Below are 17,900 nucleotides of genomic sequence, written 5' to 3'. Positions count from 1 at the left end.
AGCACTTTTATCATCCTCTAATTTATCCTGCCAAAGTGAAAAGTAATTTGATGAATTTCTTCATGTTAAGGTATTAGGAAATTAATTATCTACAGATCTCAGGAGTATTTGCATTTTAAAGGAAAATTGCAGAGAAAAGACAATGCCTGGCCATCATAAATTACTCATTAATTATGGAATTCCAGATATCTGTGGGAAGATATGTAAAAGTGATGAGAACGAGAGAATGCTCTCAAATCATACAATGGATATGATGATCTTATCTATTTATTTATCTGGATGGGCAGGAGATTGAGATAAATTATGTATTTGAAGACAACCATTATATCTTCTGGGATTTAGGAGATGTTTAAAAATGTCTCGGTAGGGCAGCACCCGGTGGCTCAGTAGGTTAAGCATCTGACTTGATTTCCGCTCAAGTTCTGATATCAGGGTTGTGAGACTAAGCATGACACATGCTCCACATAGGGCATGGAGTCTGCTTAAGATTCTCTCTCTCTCCCCGTCTCTCTGCTCATTCCCCTCCCAAAGAAAAGTCTTGGCACACGGTAAGTCTTATTAATATTTTTTAAGTAAATAAATGATTATACTCTTTGTTTTACCTCCAGTAAAATTTTAAAGAAATTCTTTGGAGATACAAGAATAAAGCAGAAATCTCAGAAATCTCTGATACCTGTGTTGCGATCTCCAAGCCTTTGCTTTAACTTTGGCAGAAAAGTGGTGCCTGGCAAGTATTTCTTTTATTCAGGAATATTTCCCTAGTCCCCTGCAGGTGGGCAGGGTTATGTGAATATTTTGACCAATGAAATGGGAGCAGAAATGGTGTCTGTTGCTTCTAAGCTAAGACAGTAAAAAGTTCATGCATGAGTTTGCAAGGTCTCTGAGGTCTCTGTTCTAAGGCTGAGCAGGTTGTCAGTTCAAAAGAGCACAACTATGAGATAACAGAATGTCCATTAGCCAAGGTCTCTGAATGTAAGCTGCTGAGATCTTGAGGTTGTCTGTAGTTGTAGCACAGCCTAGCTGGTCCAGATCATTACAGTATTTAACCATATTGCTTTATGGTAACTTTGTTACATATCTACTATACCACTTTAACTAGTTAATCCTGACTCATTTTTTGTAGCTTTGTTGTAAAATGACACATAGTGGGAGAAACCATAATGATGTAAGAGTATTTTTTGAAAAGTTAAAGATTAGACTATAAATTTAAGATAGTTAAGTGTGGTGACAAGACTGGTATAATTTAATTTAATTCAATGCATGTACTGAGCAATAAAATTCTGTGGTATGCTCTGCACTGTCAATACAAATATGAGTTGGTAATAATAACAATTACATCATTAATGATTATAAATAAGATGATATTAATAGTTATAATTGTCAAATAAATATATTATGAGATAATAGAAAATATATATTAGTCTCTGTCCCCAGTTCTTGACACAGAGCTCCCCAAACTCTTGTAATTCTCTAAGTAATAAGAACTATAGAAACATTTTTTGCTCTAATATAATACTTGTCATTGACTCCATCTCTGATATAGGTCTCCTTAAACTCTTATAAATTCCTAAGTGATAGGAGCACTTGGGGTATCTTTTATTCTAATGAAGTAACTCTTGGTGAGCTCCTGGATTATTCCTAGAGGGGGGCTGTTCACTAGAAAGACCAAGCAAGGATTAGAAGCTTGAAACTTTCAGCCTTGCCCCTCATTCCCCAGAGAGAGGAAAGGGGCTAGAAATGGGAGTTGATGATTGACCATTCCTATCTGAGGAAGCCTCCACAAAATTCCAGTAGTACGGGTTCAGAGAGCTTCCAGGTTGCCAAACCCAACCACACTGGAAGAGTAAAGGAAGCCCCCGACTCCATAGGGACAGAAGCTCCTGTGGTCAGGATCCTCCCAGACCTTGCCCTATGTACTTCTTCATCTAAATGTTCATTTATACCCTCTATAATATCCTTTAATAAACTGGTAAATGTACGTGTATCACTGAGTTCTGTGAGCCCTCTTAGAAAATTAATTGAACCCAAGGAGGAGGTTGTTGGGACCTTAGATCTATAGCTGGCTGGTTCAGAAACGTAGGTGATAACCCAAGGTTGCTACTGGCATCTGAAGGGTTTAGGTGTAGGTGTTTGGGGAATAGGTAACCTTATGGAGCTGAGCCCTTAACCTAGGGGATCTGATGCTATCTTCAAGTAGATAGTGTCAGAATTACATTAAATTGTAGGATACCCAGCTGGTGTCCCAGAGAATTGCAAGGTATAAGGAGAAACCTCCACAAATTTGGTGACCAGAGTGAAATGTTTTGTGTGAACAGCAAAGGAGACGTCACAAAGAATAAATGCGTAATGAGGAAGGACAAGGTTTTTCCCTACACAGGAGAGGGGAAAAAATGAGTTTTTCTTTTACAAATGTACTAACTGAATACTTGATAATTTATTTCTGGCTGAACAAAATCAAGAGATGACATGATAAATGTCTAGAGGTCTGGTTTTCAGAATAGATGTCAAAGCAAGAATGATCTCAATCTCCTAAATTTGCCAAATCCTAAAATGTGAAAATAACTTATACGAAGTAATATTGCCAAAGAGTTTTATAGAGAATTACATTTTCCCAAATATTTTACATCCATTATTTCAACTGATCCCCATAACAGCCTCTTGAATTAGATAGATCGGAGATAACACTAATAATTTACTTATTCTTTGTAGGTGGAAACTGAGACTACAGAATATTGACATGGCTTATCAATAGTCACACGTGACAACTGGTAAAGCAAACACTAAGCAGCTCTGGTAAAAGGGTTTATGAGAAATTTTCTGTGACATGTATATAAATGAGCTCAAGTTAAGTTTATTTTCCACCTTAATAGCCAGGCTTTTTATATCAACCCTCTCTCCCCCATCTATTATAATAAGTACACAAAGTATAAGCCAATACATTAAAACATATATCCAATTGTAATCAGTTTCTAAGAATTTTCCATTTCCTCCACATAATGAGGATTTGATTATATCAGCATTGTAATTTTTTTAACATTGGTCAAACATGATATTCCATATAAAATAGAAAGCCCACTTCTTTCTTTAATAAAGGAAGGAAGGAAGGAAGGGAGGAAGGGAGGAAGAAAGGAAGGAAAGTAGAGAGTGTGGAGGGAGAAAAGGAGGGAGGAAGGGAGAGAGGAAGGAAGGGAGGAAAGAAGAACGTGTGGAGGGAGAGAGAGAGGAAGGGAAGGAGGGAAGGTAGGTGGGAGGAAGAGAAGGAAGGGAAAAGGGAAGAAAAGAAGGGAGGAAGGAAGGAAGGAAAATAGATTTTTTGTGTATGAATAAGAGACAAGGCATTTGACAGAAAATCCATTCAACTGGACATCTTGCTTCATGTTTTGCAAATATTTTCCACCTCCATTTTTATTTTTATTAATATTGAAATGACTTTGGTTTAGCATCATCGACTAACTTAGCACCAAGTAAGATGTAATTAACCCCTCAAAATCATCATCCAAAGTATTTAGATAGACCTAATCCCAATCCCAGGATGATTAGAGCATTGCTTTAGTCCATCTGTAGGTCATCTGACAAAAGTAAATTGAACTTAGTCCATAATTCTCCCACTCCTTACCTAATGGTAGCAAGTAATATAACAGCAGATATGATTGTTTTAAGATCATCATCGTTAGAGACTTTTTTTTTTTCCTATTAAAAGAATGGGTGCTGTTTTTATACTATTTCTAGTGGACTAGCATCTTCTTACTTTCTTTTGGCTTTAGAAAAGGAATCATTAGCTATGCCAGCGAATTCATTAGCTAATTCATTGAAAAGCCAAATTCATTTAGAATTCATCTGAAAAGAATTGAGACGCTAGAAACTTCTATACATATCCATTTTTCCAAGCGCTTCAGTCCCTTGCCTTTATAATCAATATGCCATATTGATAAAATTTTAATTATTCCTAAATGTGCACACCTGGGTTGATTTTCCTTATTTTGCTGTAAAAAAACAAAATCAGCCCACTAAGTTTAATAGTTTCTTTTGCTCCATTCTCTTTGAACTCAAGTTTTCTCCTTTAAGACAGAGGGATCTTACTTATTGTTTCATTTTTAAAGAAAAAAAAATTAAAAATCAAAGAGTGAAATAAAATATTATGTTTTGTTAATAATTAAGCAAAGATTTAAAAGATTTTATAATCAGCTTGCAAAAAAGTGTTATTTTAAGCAAACTCACCAATGTACATTGAAAAAGGCATTTCAAAATTATAATCATGCATGAAAAGTCCAGCAACCAACTAGGGTTATCTAAATGTGTCTGACTCTCAGTGCTCCTTCATGCAAATAATAAAACCTCCGCTTTTGTGACCTCCTAAGTAATGTCGATCCATTCAGCCTGCTAAGAAGTCAAGGGTTAAACTATCTTCCTGCCCCACAGTTCCACCAAGGTTATAATCTATGTGAAAAGATCCCAGGGATTCTGCCCAAATTAACTTACTTTTGGGTATTTACACTCTCATTTTTCTCATACTTTTGTTTTCCTGGTGTAATTGAGATGTAATAAACGTAGGACATGTTGCAAAAGAAAAGCAGGTGAATAAATACTCCCAAATCCAGCTCAAAGAGACTTCCTTTCATCCCAGCTTACTGGTAAGGAAATAGATTAGATCCACATTTTTGAACTCTCTCAGTCTAAATTGATAAAATTTAGAAGGGACGTGGCATACCCAGCTTAATTTAAGAAGACCCAAATAGGCATCAACTTTTAAATTAAAATGCCCACATGCACCCTTTCTCCAAAAGGTAGCGGCACTATGGATGGAAGAAAGTAGGTGAGATGGCTCCAGCTGTATGGTTCTATAGCTTTAACTCCCAAAACATCACACACAATTAAGCAAATATTTAGGGCACACAAAAGAGTGGAGTTATGATAGCCAGTAGCACATCACTTACTGAGAACCTTAACCTTAGTTTTCTGAATTTCAGAAATGGTTTCTTACTGCATTTTGGATGATATTATTTTCCCAAATACAAAGGCTGAAAAGAATAAGAAATAAGAAACAGAAAAGAACTTACAACTGATCGGATGTTATTTTCTTTCATCAGCTTCAGAGATGATTTATAGCAATTTGCAAGGTCTTCCTTGTGGGAACCATTAATATGACCTCTGGCTATTGGTCCTACGGTATGGATGACATCTGCACATGCAAAAGGAAGGAGAAATAGCATAAGCAAGGTATTTTTCACTTTTCACATAAATGGTGCTTTATTTATTGTAGATATTTGTGCTGGAGCCTGGAGACGAGCAAGCTAAGAATTATTGATGATGCAAATGCTTCTCTGGTAGAAGATTTTATATAGCACAGCTTCTTAAAGTAGGCAGTTGCCCAGGAAGGTGATAATTGTGAAAGGGCATCCCCTACCAGTAAATTATTTCATTGTTATTGGTCAGATCCTAGTGAGACAGATTATAATACAAGATGTGAATAATTGGCACCCTGGCAAAAGACAAACCCTTGGTGAGAAATAAACTGAGAAACAATTGCCTGCAAAATGACCATTCTGAATTGACATGGGAAAGAAGAACCAATGCTTCACATCACTTTATGTATAAATAAGACAAGAGTTCCAGGCATTGTACACAATAAAAAGGGGGAAAATTTCTGAGAATGTGCCAAGATAATTTGTAACAATCAGTAATAACCCTAAAAGGAATAACTTTAAAACATCTCTACCAATTTTAAAGGGCAACCTACCAATCCTCATATATATGAGGTATGCTAGGCATAATAGTCCCTAATAGTTACCTAGCTTCTATTGTTTACTATATTAAAACTTTCAAAAAGCAATCTATACTTTCAACCTCTATATTTAAAACACGGAATTAGATTTTTTTTTTTTTTTTTTGGCACATAAAACCAGTCATTGTGTTTTTTAAATACCTTTACACACATAAATTTTTTCACTTAGGAACATAATGAAATAGAACTGTTTCAGTTTTAAAGTCTGTAAGGATCACAAGAGAGAACTCAAATTATAAACCAAATTACTTGAACGCCTTGTAACATCTGTTTTCCAGTTTTAGCTGTTAATCTGGATTATTTGCCCATCTCATTGATGTAAGTAACAACAACTAATCATGTTTGATCAGAAGGACAAATTTGGTCTAATATTACTGGATTACTATAATGAATTGAAATCATTTGCTTTGTCCAACAGTACCACTTCATTTCAACAACAATGACAAGATAAGAACACATCACAAAAGTGAGACTATGGAACAGTCTTAAATTGCATAGGAAATTTAAATGGCAGAAAATAAGTCCCTAAGGGTAAAATCTTTGTTGTTTGCCTACTAAATACTCAGACTACTAAATACTCAGAATACTGAGGGTATTATCTGATGTTTGAGAAATCCTCAAAATGTTGATTAAAACCCTTGTCAGATAATATTAAAGATGATATCTTGTGATCAAAATAGGCAGAAACATCACCAGCGAGTTCATGCAGATGTTCTTGCACAGGCCAATGTTGCTTTAAAGTGAGAACCCCAATAACATAGGAGAGGACAAAGGGAGATTAGGTTATGTCTAACAAAAACAAAAACAAAACAAAACAAAACCCATCACACAGTGATATCATTTTTTTAATAATAGAGTAACACATAAGAGCCGTATCTATTGAAGCAATGCAAGTTCTCTACCAGATGTAGTGAATTTTTATTTGAATATTTCACGTTAGCTTCCATTTTGAACCAAATGCTAGAATACGTGAAGAAGGAAGGTTGTGCATGGCTTTACTTCATTTTCCCCTTCATGACTACCTGTTTGTGCCCAGCTACAATATTCTAAGTCCCCCAATGAATCCAAAGGGAGAGAAGCTGTAGAGTAACAACACAGGATTCTAGAGAATAACATTCCCCAAAAGTGGGTATGATAAGCTATGGGTTTAAAGGTCAATTACATTTGGGAATCACTGGGTGAAATTAAATCAAAACAGCTACCTTAGTGTAGGACTTTCAGGACATTCAGTATGCAACAATGGATTATGAATCTCAACTAGAGGAGATACAGAATGGAATACATTTGACTGTTAAAAACTATGTTTTACAGAGTACTTCAAGGGACTAAATTCCTACAAATTTACCTTTGGGAAATGTTATGCCAGGACAACTCCAGTACCCTCACTGACATCGTTAAAGGACAAATCCATGGGTTTTATTTTGTTTTCTTCCCTTGTTCCCAAATGCCTCTGTACCTCAAATACTTAATACACAAAGAAGCAACAAGGTATTGTTGCTTGGATTCCTTATAATATGGATGGAGAAGGTCAAGAATAAGTGCCTCTTATCTGGGGTCATACAGATGTGTCTACTTGAGCCAAGTAAAAACAGGGCTTAGGGGCATTAATGGGAAGAGGAAAGAGAGAGAGAGTCCATAAAAGGAGAAAATGGTGACATTTAAAAAATCCTTTTTCTTTGCTTTTCCCTGTAGATATCATTGTCCACATAACTTAAATGGGATTTATGAAAAGCTATTCCTTACATTTCTTCAGTTCTGCATTTAATTTAAAAGTCTGAAGACAAACAGCCAATCAATGAGCCTTCTCCTCAACATCAAAATATCGATCCCTGTATTTTATGCTCTATATTAAACTTACAACATCCAAGATCAAGTGTTATTATCGACCAACACAATGACCTCTCAGATCCACAAAGCTGAAGGTGAATCAATGTGAGGCTCAAAAGTAAATTTCCTTCATTATTTCAATTGTTCATAGCACTTAGGAGTGATTCTTCCATACTGATAAGTTCCTCTTTTCCCATTATAAAACTCATTCAGGAGGTCTGCCTTCCAATTCCAGCTCCAGCCCTGACTTGCCAAGTGCTCCAGATGAAGCCACCCTTTTGCTGGCCCCTGTCTTGGTTTCCTTATCTGCAAAACAAATCAACTGCTTAGATGATCTCTGTGGTTTATTCTGTGATGTGTGGCCTCATTAACATTTACCTTTGTATCAGGGACAGATGGAGAACAAAATGATGCCTGGGCAGGTACAAGAGACCTTAAACAAGTGGCTTGCAAGTTTTGTGAGTATTAAGGATCCTTTTTCTAATATCAAAAATATCACAGACTACCCTTTCACAATACTAGCTTCAAAATCCATGGATGGAGAACAAGTTTGAGACAAACAGCTGTTACAACATCAATGAGGCTTTGCATTAATTTACATTTTGTTGAACACAATAGCATCTTGATAGTAGATACATATGTGTGAGATAAATGCATTCAATCCATAGATAATGCTTTCACTTGCACGTGAATTTGTGGATTCCTTGGTATAAATAAGATAATGTAAACAGAAGTGTTTAATTTGATTTCTGGTGCATATAGAAGCTCAATTACCATCACCACCAACAGCAGCAATATCCAAGATACCTTACACACACAGGCAGAAACGACAGTCATCATCTCTGTTCTGATATGGAAAGCATACCACACTTTAAGTCCTAAGGCCTGATTAAAAGTCAGAAGCCCCACATCTGTCACTAATTAGCTGTGTGACCTTGGACAAGTCACTCTCCTCTTTGGGTTTCCCTCTCCAAGTTAAAAGAAGGGGTTGAATAAGATGGCCATTAAGATTCTTTGCTGTTCTTGAATTCAATTCCTCTCCCGTTTGCCTATTAAGAATAGACCTATAGATTCTAAGTAGTCTAATTCATTCTTGTGCAGATAAATGAGCAGCACTTGTGGTTCAAGTTTCTCAAACACGCTTATACAAATAAAGTGCAAATTGGTCCCATCCCCAGAGACAGTGTTTTTTGTACCTATCAAAATTATAAACGTAGACTCCTCTTGATCCAATAGTTCTATTTCTAGGAATGTATCCTAGATAATATGCTTACTCATATGCAAAATGGCATTTATACAGGTCATTCACTATAACACTGTATATGACAGGCAAAGATTGGAAGCAACCTCAATGTCCATCAATAGGGGCTAGTAAAATAATTATGCCTTTATACAATGAAATATTGTGTTTCTGTAAAAAGAGCAATGAAGGTATTTACATGTGGTTTTGGAAAGATATTGAAGATATATTACTAAGTAAAAAAATGTGGAGAGGTATAATTAATATGCTACCATTAGTGTAAAAATATCCCACAGGTGAAGGAAAGAATATACTTTCTTTTTTTTTAGCTAATACTTGCATAAAACAACTCTGGAAGGAGTAACAAGCACTTAATTAGAGTGATTCCCTACTAGGGTCATGATGGAAAATGCAAAAATAGAGGCAAATATGGGAAGGAGACTTTTCAATGTTTGTTATATTTTTTTACATTCAAATTATATGAATATATTACCTACTCAACAATTAATTAAAGCATTAAAACAAAGGATACATGGTTAATTAAACCATGTTCCTGGATCCCATCTACCATATCTCTACGACATTCAAAGATTGTTACTGTGCTTTATAAAGATGATCTTACATCATTGTAAATATGAAAATATTCTTGAAAAAGATACAGTTCCAAGGGATTTAACAGAATGACTCCACTAGGTATATCTTTCCTTATTTTATTACTCTCAATAATCTCTTTATGTAAAATAATTATTTTCAGATAAAAGTATGGTACCAATGGTGGACAAAAGGGCATTTTTCTCCTATATGTTTAATATCTACCTTTAATATTTCACTACAATCTTAATATGCAAATTGAATCTTAGACACTTTATAGTGGAAATGTAGTACAGGCATATACATCTTAGGTATCTCAGCAATCAAAGAATTTTGAATAGTAGCTAAGAATTTTTGGAAATGAAAAGGACAATATAGAAAATTTCATCTGTTTTCCCTTGTTCGGGAACCAGACAGGGAGAATAAAATGTCCAAAGTTGTACATCAACTTGGGGAGATACAATATCACAATGGCAATGTGATTATAGATAAAGTTTTCCTAAGGTGCCTATTTAATTGAAGGAAATGACATACATCTGTATATATAAAATTTGGCATGTTTATCCTGAATCCCATTGCTTTTACCTCATAGTTTGTACACACTCAGATTCTGGTTAGCTATTGCTATGGATAAAAACAAAAAAACAACAATCCCTGAAACAAAACAAAAATAAACAAAAACTACCCCAAAATATGGTGGCTTAAGAGTGGTAACAATCATTTCATTATTTCTTATGGTTCCTCTGGGTGAGAAATTCTGAAAGGGCTCAGCTAGGGGGTCTGGTATAGGGTGTCTCCCATGGTTGCAGTCAGCCCATGGCTGGTAGTGGAACAGTGGTGGCAATAAAGCAGCTAAGAGTTGGACTGACATCCCTCCCTCTTCATATAGTCTCAGGGACTCTCCATAAGGACTAGTTTGGGTTTCCTCACAACATGGTGGCTTCAGAGTAGTCAGTTTGCCCACATGACAGCTCAGGGTTCTAAGAGCAAGTGTACCAGAGGTAGAAGCTAAGTCACCCTTATAACCCAACCTTGGAAGTTGCATACCCCTATCCCTATTGGTTGCAACTATCCCACAATCCCACCCATTTCAAATGTATACACATAAACCCCTCCTCTTGATGGTAGGAGTAGCAAAGAATTTATGAACATATTTTACAATGGCCACATCTCAGGACTTCCCAGACACTTGGGCTTTGTTTTGGTTAGCATGTTTTGTTTTGTTTTTTTTTAATAATTTATTTATTTATTTGACAGAGAGAGAGAGATCACAAGTAGGCAGAGAGGCAGCCAGAGAGAGAGACGGGGAAGCAGGCTCCCTTCTGAGCAGAGAGCTTGATGTGGGGCTGAATCCCAAGACCCTGAGATTGTGACCTGAGCCGAAGGCAGAGGCTTAACCCACTGAGCCACCCAGGCTCCCCAGCATGTTTTTTAATTAAAAACTCTTGCAGTAGATATATTAGAAACCATAGAAAAAGCCAACATGAATAAATCTATTTCCATGTAGCTATTATAGAAAACAGTGTAGGGATTCCTCAAAAAACTAAAACTAGAACTACCATAAGATCCAGCAATTCCACTATTGAATATTTATCTGAAGGAAATGAAAACATGAGCTGAAAAAGATATCTGCACCCCCATGTTCATGCAGCATTCTTTTTTTTTTTTTTTTATAAATTTTTTTTAAGATTTTATTTATTTATTTGACAGAGATCACAAGTAGGCAGAGAGTCAGGCAGAGAGAGAGAGAGAGAGAGAGAGAGGAGGAAGCAGGCTCCCTGCAGAGTAGAAAGCCCGATGTGTGGCTCGATCCCAGGACCCTGGGATCATGACCTGAGCCGAAGGCAGAGGCTTAACCCACTGAGCCACCCAGGCGCCCCTTCATGCAGCATTCTTGACAATAGCCAAGACATGGAAACTTCCTCAGTGTCCACCAATAGGTGAATGGATAAAGAAAATGTGGTCTGTATATGCACAGTGGAATAATATTCAGCCATAAAATAATTATTCAGCCATAATATAGAAAAAAAATCCTGTCTTTTTTTTTTTAAAGATTTTATCTATTTGACAAAGAGAGGCAGAGAGGGAGAGAGAGAGAGAGGGAGGAGGAAGCAGGCTCCCTGCCCAGCAGAAAGCCCGATGTGGGACTCAATCCCAGGACCCTGAGATCATGACCTGAGCTGCAGGCAGAGGCTTAACCCACTGAGCCACCCAGGCAGCCCCAAATCCTGCCATTTTTGACAACATGGATGGACCTTGAGCCTTATGCTAAGTGAAATAGGTCAGACAGAAAAAGGCAAGCACCATGTCATTTCACTTTTGTGTGGAATCTAAAACAACAAAACAATAATAATACACCCAAGCTCATAGATACAAAGAACATATTGGTGGTTGCCAGAGGTAGAGATTAGGGGTTGGAGTGGCAGAATTGGATGAAGGGGGTCAAAAGGTACAAACTTACAGTTATAAAATACATAAGGCCTGGGTGTGTAATATATAGCACAGTGACTGTAGTTTATAATACCATATTGCATATTTGAAAGCAGCTAAGAGAGTAAATTTTGAAAGTTCTCACCATAATAAGAAAAAAAAAACAACTATTTCCAGTGTTTTCTCAGACCTATTATTTTAATAAGTCAGCTGCTGATTTAATAAAAATCAGAGCTGGAGAGAGATTGAATTAATACATTTATTAATTGTAAATACAATCTAATTTGGAGATCACAGTGTTATTGTAGCTCCGACATAGAACTGCCAGGCCCAGCACTAGTTTCTTTGCTTCTTCTATACTCAAATCTGGCAGGAAGCTGGGGGCAAAGGAAAGGGTAGGGATGGCTGTTATAGAATCAGCATCATATCTCCCTGTGAGCAATAAAATAATGCTATTTCCCCGAAATGCCCAGCTTCTCATTCAAGAAAGGAAAGGGAGCCTTCATACATTTGAGGTCCTTTCTTATACAAGTGAGGAAAGGTGAGAAAAAAGCCATGTGATTTGTACATTTAATCAACATTTCAAATGCAAGCCCTTGAAGAGGTATGGAAAATGAGATGGCAGGCCCTTTTGTGCTCTATCACACTAAAAGTGTGGCAAGACAAATGAAAGCTGTTTTTGCTCATCTATTTCAGAAATCAATCAGTCTATAAATCACCTCTTTTGTTTTGAAGTTATAACCACCACCTTGCATTCCCCCAATTCATTTTATCCTGGGAAATTAGTCTGAACTACACAGAAAAGGGGAGTAGGATAGGTTTTCTTTGGAGGGGGTGCAGGGGAGAGCATGCTTTCATTACCAAAAGTGTAAACTGAAAAATGTGTGATTGGAATGCCAAATAAGTATTGAAAGCAGGAGAATTATTTACAAAGATTCAATCAGACTTATCCTTGGGGGGAAAAAAAAAAGAAAGAAAGAAAATCAGCGAAAACATTCTGTGAAAAAATATTAGCATAATGAATTTTAAAACAAATGAGAGAGCACATATAGGTGGCTCGCATCATTTTCCATTTGAGAAGTGACTGTGCTACATTCAAACTGTTAATGAACAGTCAGACCAGTGTAGAATCAATTACATGTTGCTTTCATTCACTCCACTCTTGTATTCATAAGCATAATCGGTCCATCTAACATACTGCATAATGATGCAGTGCCCTGTCAATCATATTCAAATTGCATGAATTTTAAGGAGAAAACCAATGTGTGGAATTAAATTGATTTTCTTTTCTAAAGATACAACCACCTATCCAAGCACTAAAGGTATTATTTGTAAATCTTATTGGCCAATTTATATGATAAGCACCACCAATCTCTGACCTGAAACAGCACACTTGAAGTTCAGTAAACAGGAAATTGAATTACCACCTCATAGCATTACAAAGTAAATGCTGCCTTTTCTCTCCATATAGGTCAATGTTTTCATATACACATTTTCAAAGCTTGTTTTTGTTGTATTTCAAGAAACAATCAATTATCCATAAGATGTTCCTTTTCAATCTGCCGCAGACATCAGTTAGAATGTACTTCAACCATTGCCCTGCAGGTTTCTAAGTTTGGATTATTTGCTCACACACTTCTTCAGCTGCATGATGGATATCTTTCTATGTCCAGAAAGACTACAGTCACCCAGCTCTTTGCATGAGTTTGGGACAAACTGCCACTTACAGTGTTATTTTCTAGCCCATTTTCCTTTGAGTCTGTGAATTAACCATTTCTTTTCACTGTTTTTAGTTACAAAAGAGCTTTGGTGTACCTCTCTTACCCTCCTTGGGAGTTATAGTCCCCTAAATAAGATGTCTGTGTCTAAGATTAAATACTGAGTAGCTAAACAACTTTTGCATTTTGCAGTTGATAAAGGCATACCAAATGCACTGCCAAAGCTTGAATGAATACACCCAGCTCAGGTTGAAGTTTGATCCCATTTTTACATGACAATGTGATGATATTGCCATGTTTTGGACATCATGTGCTGCTAATACGTTTCATGCTTCACTGACTTTAAAGTTGTGAGGTTTTAAGCTTAAATTGTGAGGTTTAAATTATCAAATATTATTTGAGCAGTTTCTACAAAATGTTACCCTCTATATTAAAAGAGAGAGAGAGAGAGGGAGAGAGAGAGAGAGAAAGAAAGAAAGAAAGAAGGAAAGAAAGAAAGAAAGAAAGAAAGAAAGAAAGAAAGAAAGAAAGAAAGAAAGAAAAGGGCAAAGCTTATCTTTAATAGTTTATTAGCTTCCCCTCTTCTGCCAAAAATCTATTCAAGGTTGATTTTGCTGATGAGACAGTCTTTTGTTTCAATGGATCCCTATATATAAGGGTCCATTTTCAATAGCAGAGATTGAAATTTGTATAAAAGGGATATCCTGTGGTCAGCCATTTATAGAATCTTTGGGATTTCACAGGGTATTGGGGACATCTGCATTACAATAGTGTTATTTCCAACAGAGAGGGGTCTCAGAAAGACTGTGGGAAGCTGAATTATCTGCAAAATTCCAACATTTCACATCATTTTAGAATGAACCAAAAGAGAACACATCTTAGAAGGAAGTGAGTCAAATACATGGCATTTCTAATGCTTCAGTAGCAGGGGTGAGAGGAGGTGGAGGTCCAGATAGACAATATGACTTTTTCAACGAAGATAATAATAAGGTCTTTGTTCCGGTTCAAGGGATGGGCAGCAATTTGCAGCCTTTTCAGACAGATGCAAAACCAGCACTTTATTAAGATACAAGGGGAAAGTAAAGTTTAAGCATCCCACTTAATGGGTAAAAATAAGTGAAAGCTAGTCATCACTACCCCCCTCCATATAGCCTCCCCACTCCTCCTCCCAATGGTGAGGGTAATTTTACAACTGCAGAATCTAGGCTAGGACTAGAATGTGCAGGGGGTGGGTCATTGTCGGGACACAAAGGCTGATGTTGTATGGCATGCTTTCACTTGTCATCAGCCTTCCTTTACAGCTCCCTTACCAACACCAGTCTGGACAAGAAAGACTCTTCTGTGATCATTCACTCAGTCATTAATTTTGTCCTTTATTCAATAAATATTCATTGAGAATCCACTCTGTGCCAGGTACATAGTGCAATTGCCCCCATTCACTTGCACAAAACAAGTGTTGTGCTTTTCTGACTCCAGACTTTTCCTGATGCTGAGAGAGCCCCTCACCTTTGCCTTTCAAAATCCTTTCCATTCCATAAAACCCAAAGGGTATTTATCTTCACTTTAATCAGTGATCCATGAGTACTACTACATGAACTAATTCTGAACTCATTTCTCCTCTTGTGGTCTCCAGTATCACTTATGTTTGACCATTTATATGACTTTTAACATCAACATTTCTGTACATACAACTAATAAGATTCCATCATTCAGAGCTCTGTAATAAGACAACATTCTGCCTGAGGAGGCAAGGCATTTCTTGTCATTGGAGGTAATCAAATATGATTATATGTTCTCCAAGATTCTTTCTAATTCTGTGATGCTGTGATTCTGTGTTTCCTGTCTTCATGTAAAGACTCCCTGCTTCCACTGCAGGAAACATGACAAATCTATGTTTAAGTTTCCCACAAAGCCAAAAACTCAATGGGAACAGTTGTTTAATGGATAATTAGTGAATTTGTGGGTGATTAAATAAATCAGATATGATATACTGGATTAGAGAAAACAATGAGGTAGAATGGCCAGTCTGGACTGGGCAAACAATGGAATGTAGTTTAACTGGTTCATATCAGTCAACATATATATTTATGGAACTGAGAATCTATTTCTTCACAGAAAGATTCAGCATAGCCTGATCAAAAATTTCCTAATAAGTGCACAACAGATGATTAAAAAAAAAAAAAGACTCTAACACCATCACACTCCAACAAGGTTCTTTCCAAAGACTTCCCATAGGGAGGAAAAAAAAGTGTGGTGACTCCTTTGCCTTTTTTTGCAAGAGATAATTAAATAAATGCATTTTTAAAATGTGTCACTTCCCTCATCTTCATATAGCTATTTTTAGAATAAATTTGCTTTGTTCTAGAGATTGGTTTTGGCTCTCAAATGACAAAAATGGAAAATGATAGATTCTCTACATATCTTCTCTAAAATTAATGGAATCACTGTTCACATTTCTTTAAAAAGTGACTTCTGGGTATAATGAGCCTACCTCTCCATCAAAATAAACCAAGTATAATTTCTCTCAGAGACCAGTGCATTCATAAGTCAGCTCTAGACTAGAGGTATTCTGTACATTTACACCTATATTCTCATTCTGCTTCCACTCTCATGGTCTACACACCCACACAAGTCTCTATACCTAATTTTCTAAAGGAACACTTGTATTTAGAAAAGACAATGAGAAGGACAGAACACTTTAAGAATTATTTTAACATATATTCTAAAAGAAAGAATATGTGGAAATTTCTATACCATGAAGCCACATTTTTCATGAGGTCATTTATGCATATCCAACAATATGAACAAGGGGCAAGGGAGGGTAAGAATGACAAAATATTTAAATAATAAGGATAATTCCACTGAACATTTCCACAATGAGTGTTTGCTCTAACACGAACATGAGCAGATTGACTTATACCGCTTGAGTCCAAAAGATCAGTCTACATTCCCATCTGCCTCTCAGAGATGGTTGGCTCATTGTGCAAGATAGGAGCTGTTTTCAAGCTTTTCTCTTTACTCTCTTAAAATGAACTGAAGATCAAAAAGAGCTTTTGTTTCAGGGGATAGATACATCACACAAGAAAACAGAAGCACATATGCCTTTAACTATCAGAACTATCAGGAAAATGATGTTATCCCATGTCATGCAGCCTCTGGAAAGCTGCACCGTACACTCAAGAGAGAAAGAGCGCAGGACATGTAAATCACCTCTAACTATAATATGAACATGGTATAGACCACAAATCCCCTGAAAGAGGGGTCCCCAGACCACACTTTGAGAACTGCTACAAGAGTGCTTCCTGCTGTGCAGATATAGTAATTAAATATAACTATTTCTTTTTCTAATGCAAAATGAACACCACTAACTACTTTATCTAGTCCTCCAGTTTGAAGAAACAGTGATCGCTTTCAACTATATAAGGAAAACCAGATGTACAGGGCTTGTTAAGAAATGATATTTCTCTGCTTCAACTTTTATGTGAGTTACAGAATTTTTAAAAGAATAATCTTAACTAAATGCAATTTTTGACTTTTGCTCAATCTTTACAATCTAGGCTTATATCTCTTTCCTCTTCTATGAGGTGGTGATTAGGTCATTTCTATTCACCAACTTCTTGAGAACGGAGAAACGCTTCTTAAATAAGCAGCTTGCAAGGACCCAAGGAAGAAAGGCTAAGATGACTGCTCCCAGATCAACTGATTCCAGTAGAAAAGAAAATGGTGATAACAGCGTTTTAAGCAAGAATTCTTTAAGACATCACAGGATAAAGAAAAAAGGGATCCTTGAGGATCATGAATTCCCAAGGGAAATCATGACAATGGTTTTACTTCCTCATACTCCTTTGCAGAATGAGTTGGAAACTTCTAAAGGAAAGGAGAGCACTTAACATTAAACCGATTGGTTGGAATGAAAAGGGAGGTAAATAGTCAAGAAACATAAAGGTAAACTGGCAGAGTTTCATAATGATAATTTTAAGCCGGGTAGGAGAAAAGCAAGGGGGGAGTCAAAATTTATTCACAGTATCTTCACCCTGGGTGACTGAGGGGATGACAGAAATAGGAAAATCAGAACAGTGTTCAAGGCCTGAATTATTGTGGTGCTAGTCAAACCTCTTAAAAGTCTATCCTTAACATAAAAATCAAGTGCAGAATGAGGTCAAAAATTAAAGAAGGATTACTAAGAGAAAAAAAAATGGACAGTTGAAGATGATGAATTTTCCTATGTCAGGGCAGCCTTTTTTTTTTTTTTTTTTTTTTAAGCTTTTCTTCTTCCTTGCCTACTTTGGGCCTGGCACAGAATCAATGAGGG

General features: G+C 36.5%; 1 protein-coding gene across 1 annotated transcript in view; it reads right to left on the bottom strand.

Annotated features, from left to right (window-relative positions):
- The window catches only part of LOC111141568 (MACRO domain containing 2), a 1,949,692-nt gene that overhangs the window by 770,675 nt on the left and 1,161,117 nt on the right, over positions 1-17,900 (bottom strand). Inside the window, exon 6 of the mRNA XM_022494211.1 lies at positions 5,058-5,179. Within this exon, the coding sequence (XP_022349919.1) occupies positions 5,058-5,179 (122 nt within the window). The remainder of the gene's footprint in view (positions 1-5,057; positions 5,180-17,900) is intronic.

This window comes from Enhydra lutris, unplaced genomic scaffold, assembly GCF_002288905.1.
Source record: "Enhydra lutris kenyoni isolate GAN:26980312 unplaced genomic scaffold, ASM228890v2 scaffoldscaffold6, whole genome shotgun sequence".
Classification (NCBI taxonomy): domain Eukaryota; kingdom Metazoa; phylum Chordata; class Mammalia; order Carnivora; family Mustelidae; genus Enhydra; species Enhydra lutris.
The sequence above is the reverse complement of the archived record's forward strand: the minus strand, read 5'-3'. Positions and strand labels throughout refer to the sequence as shown.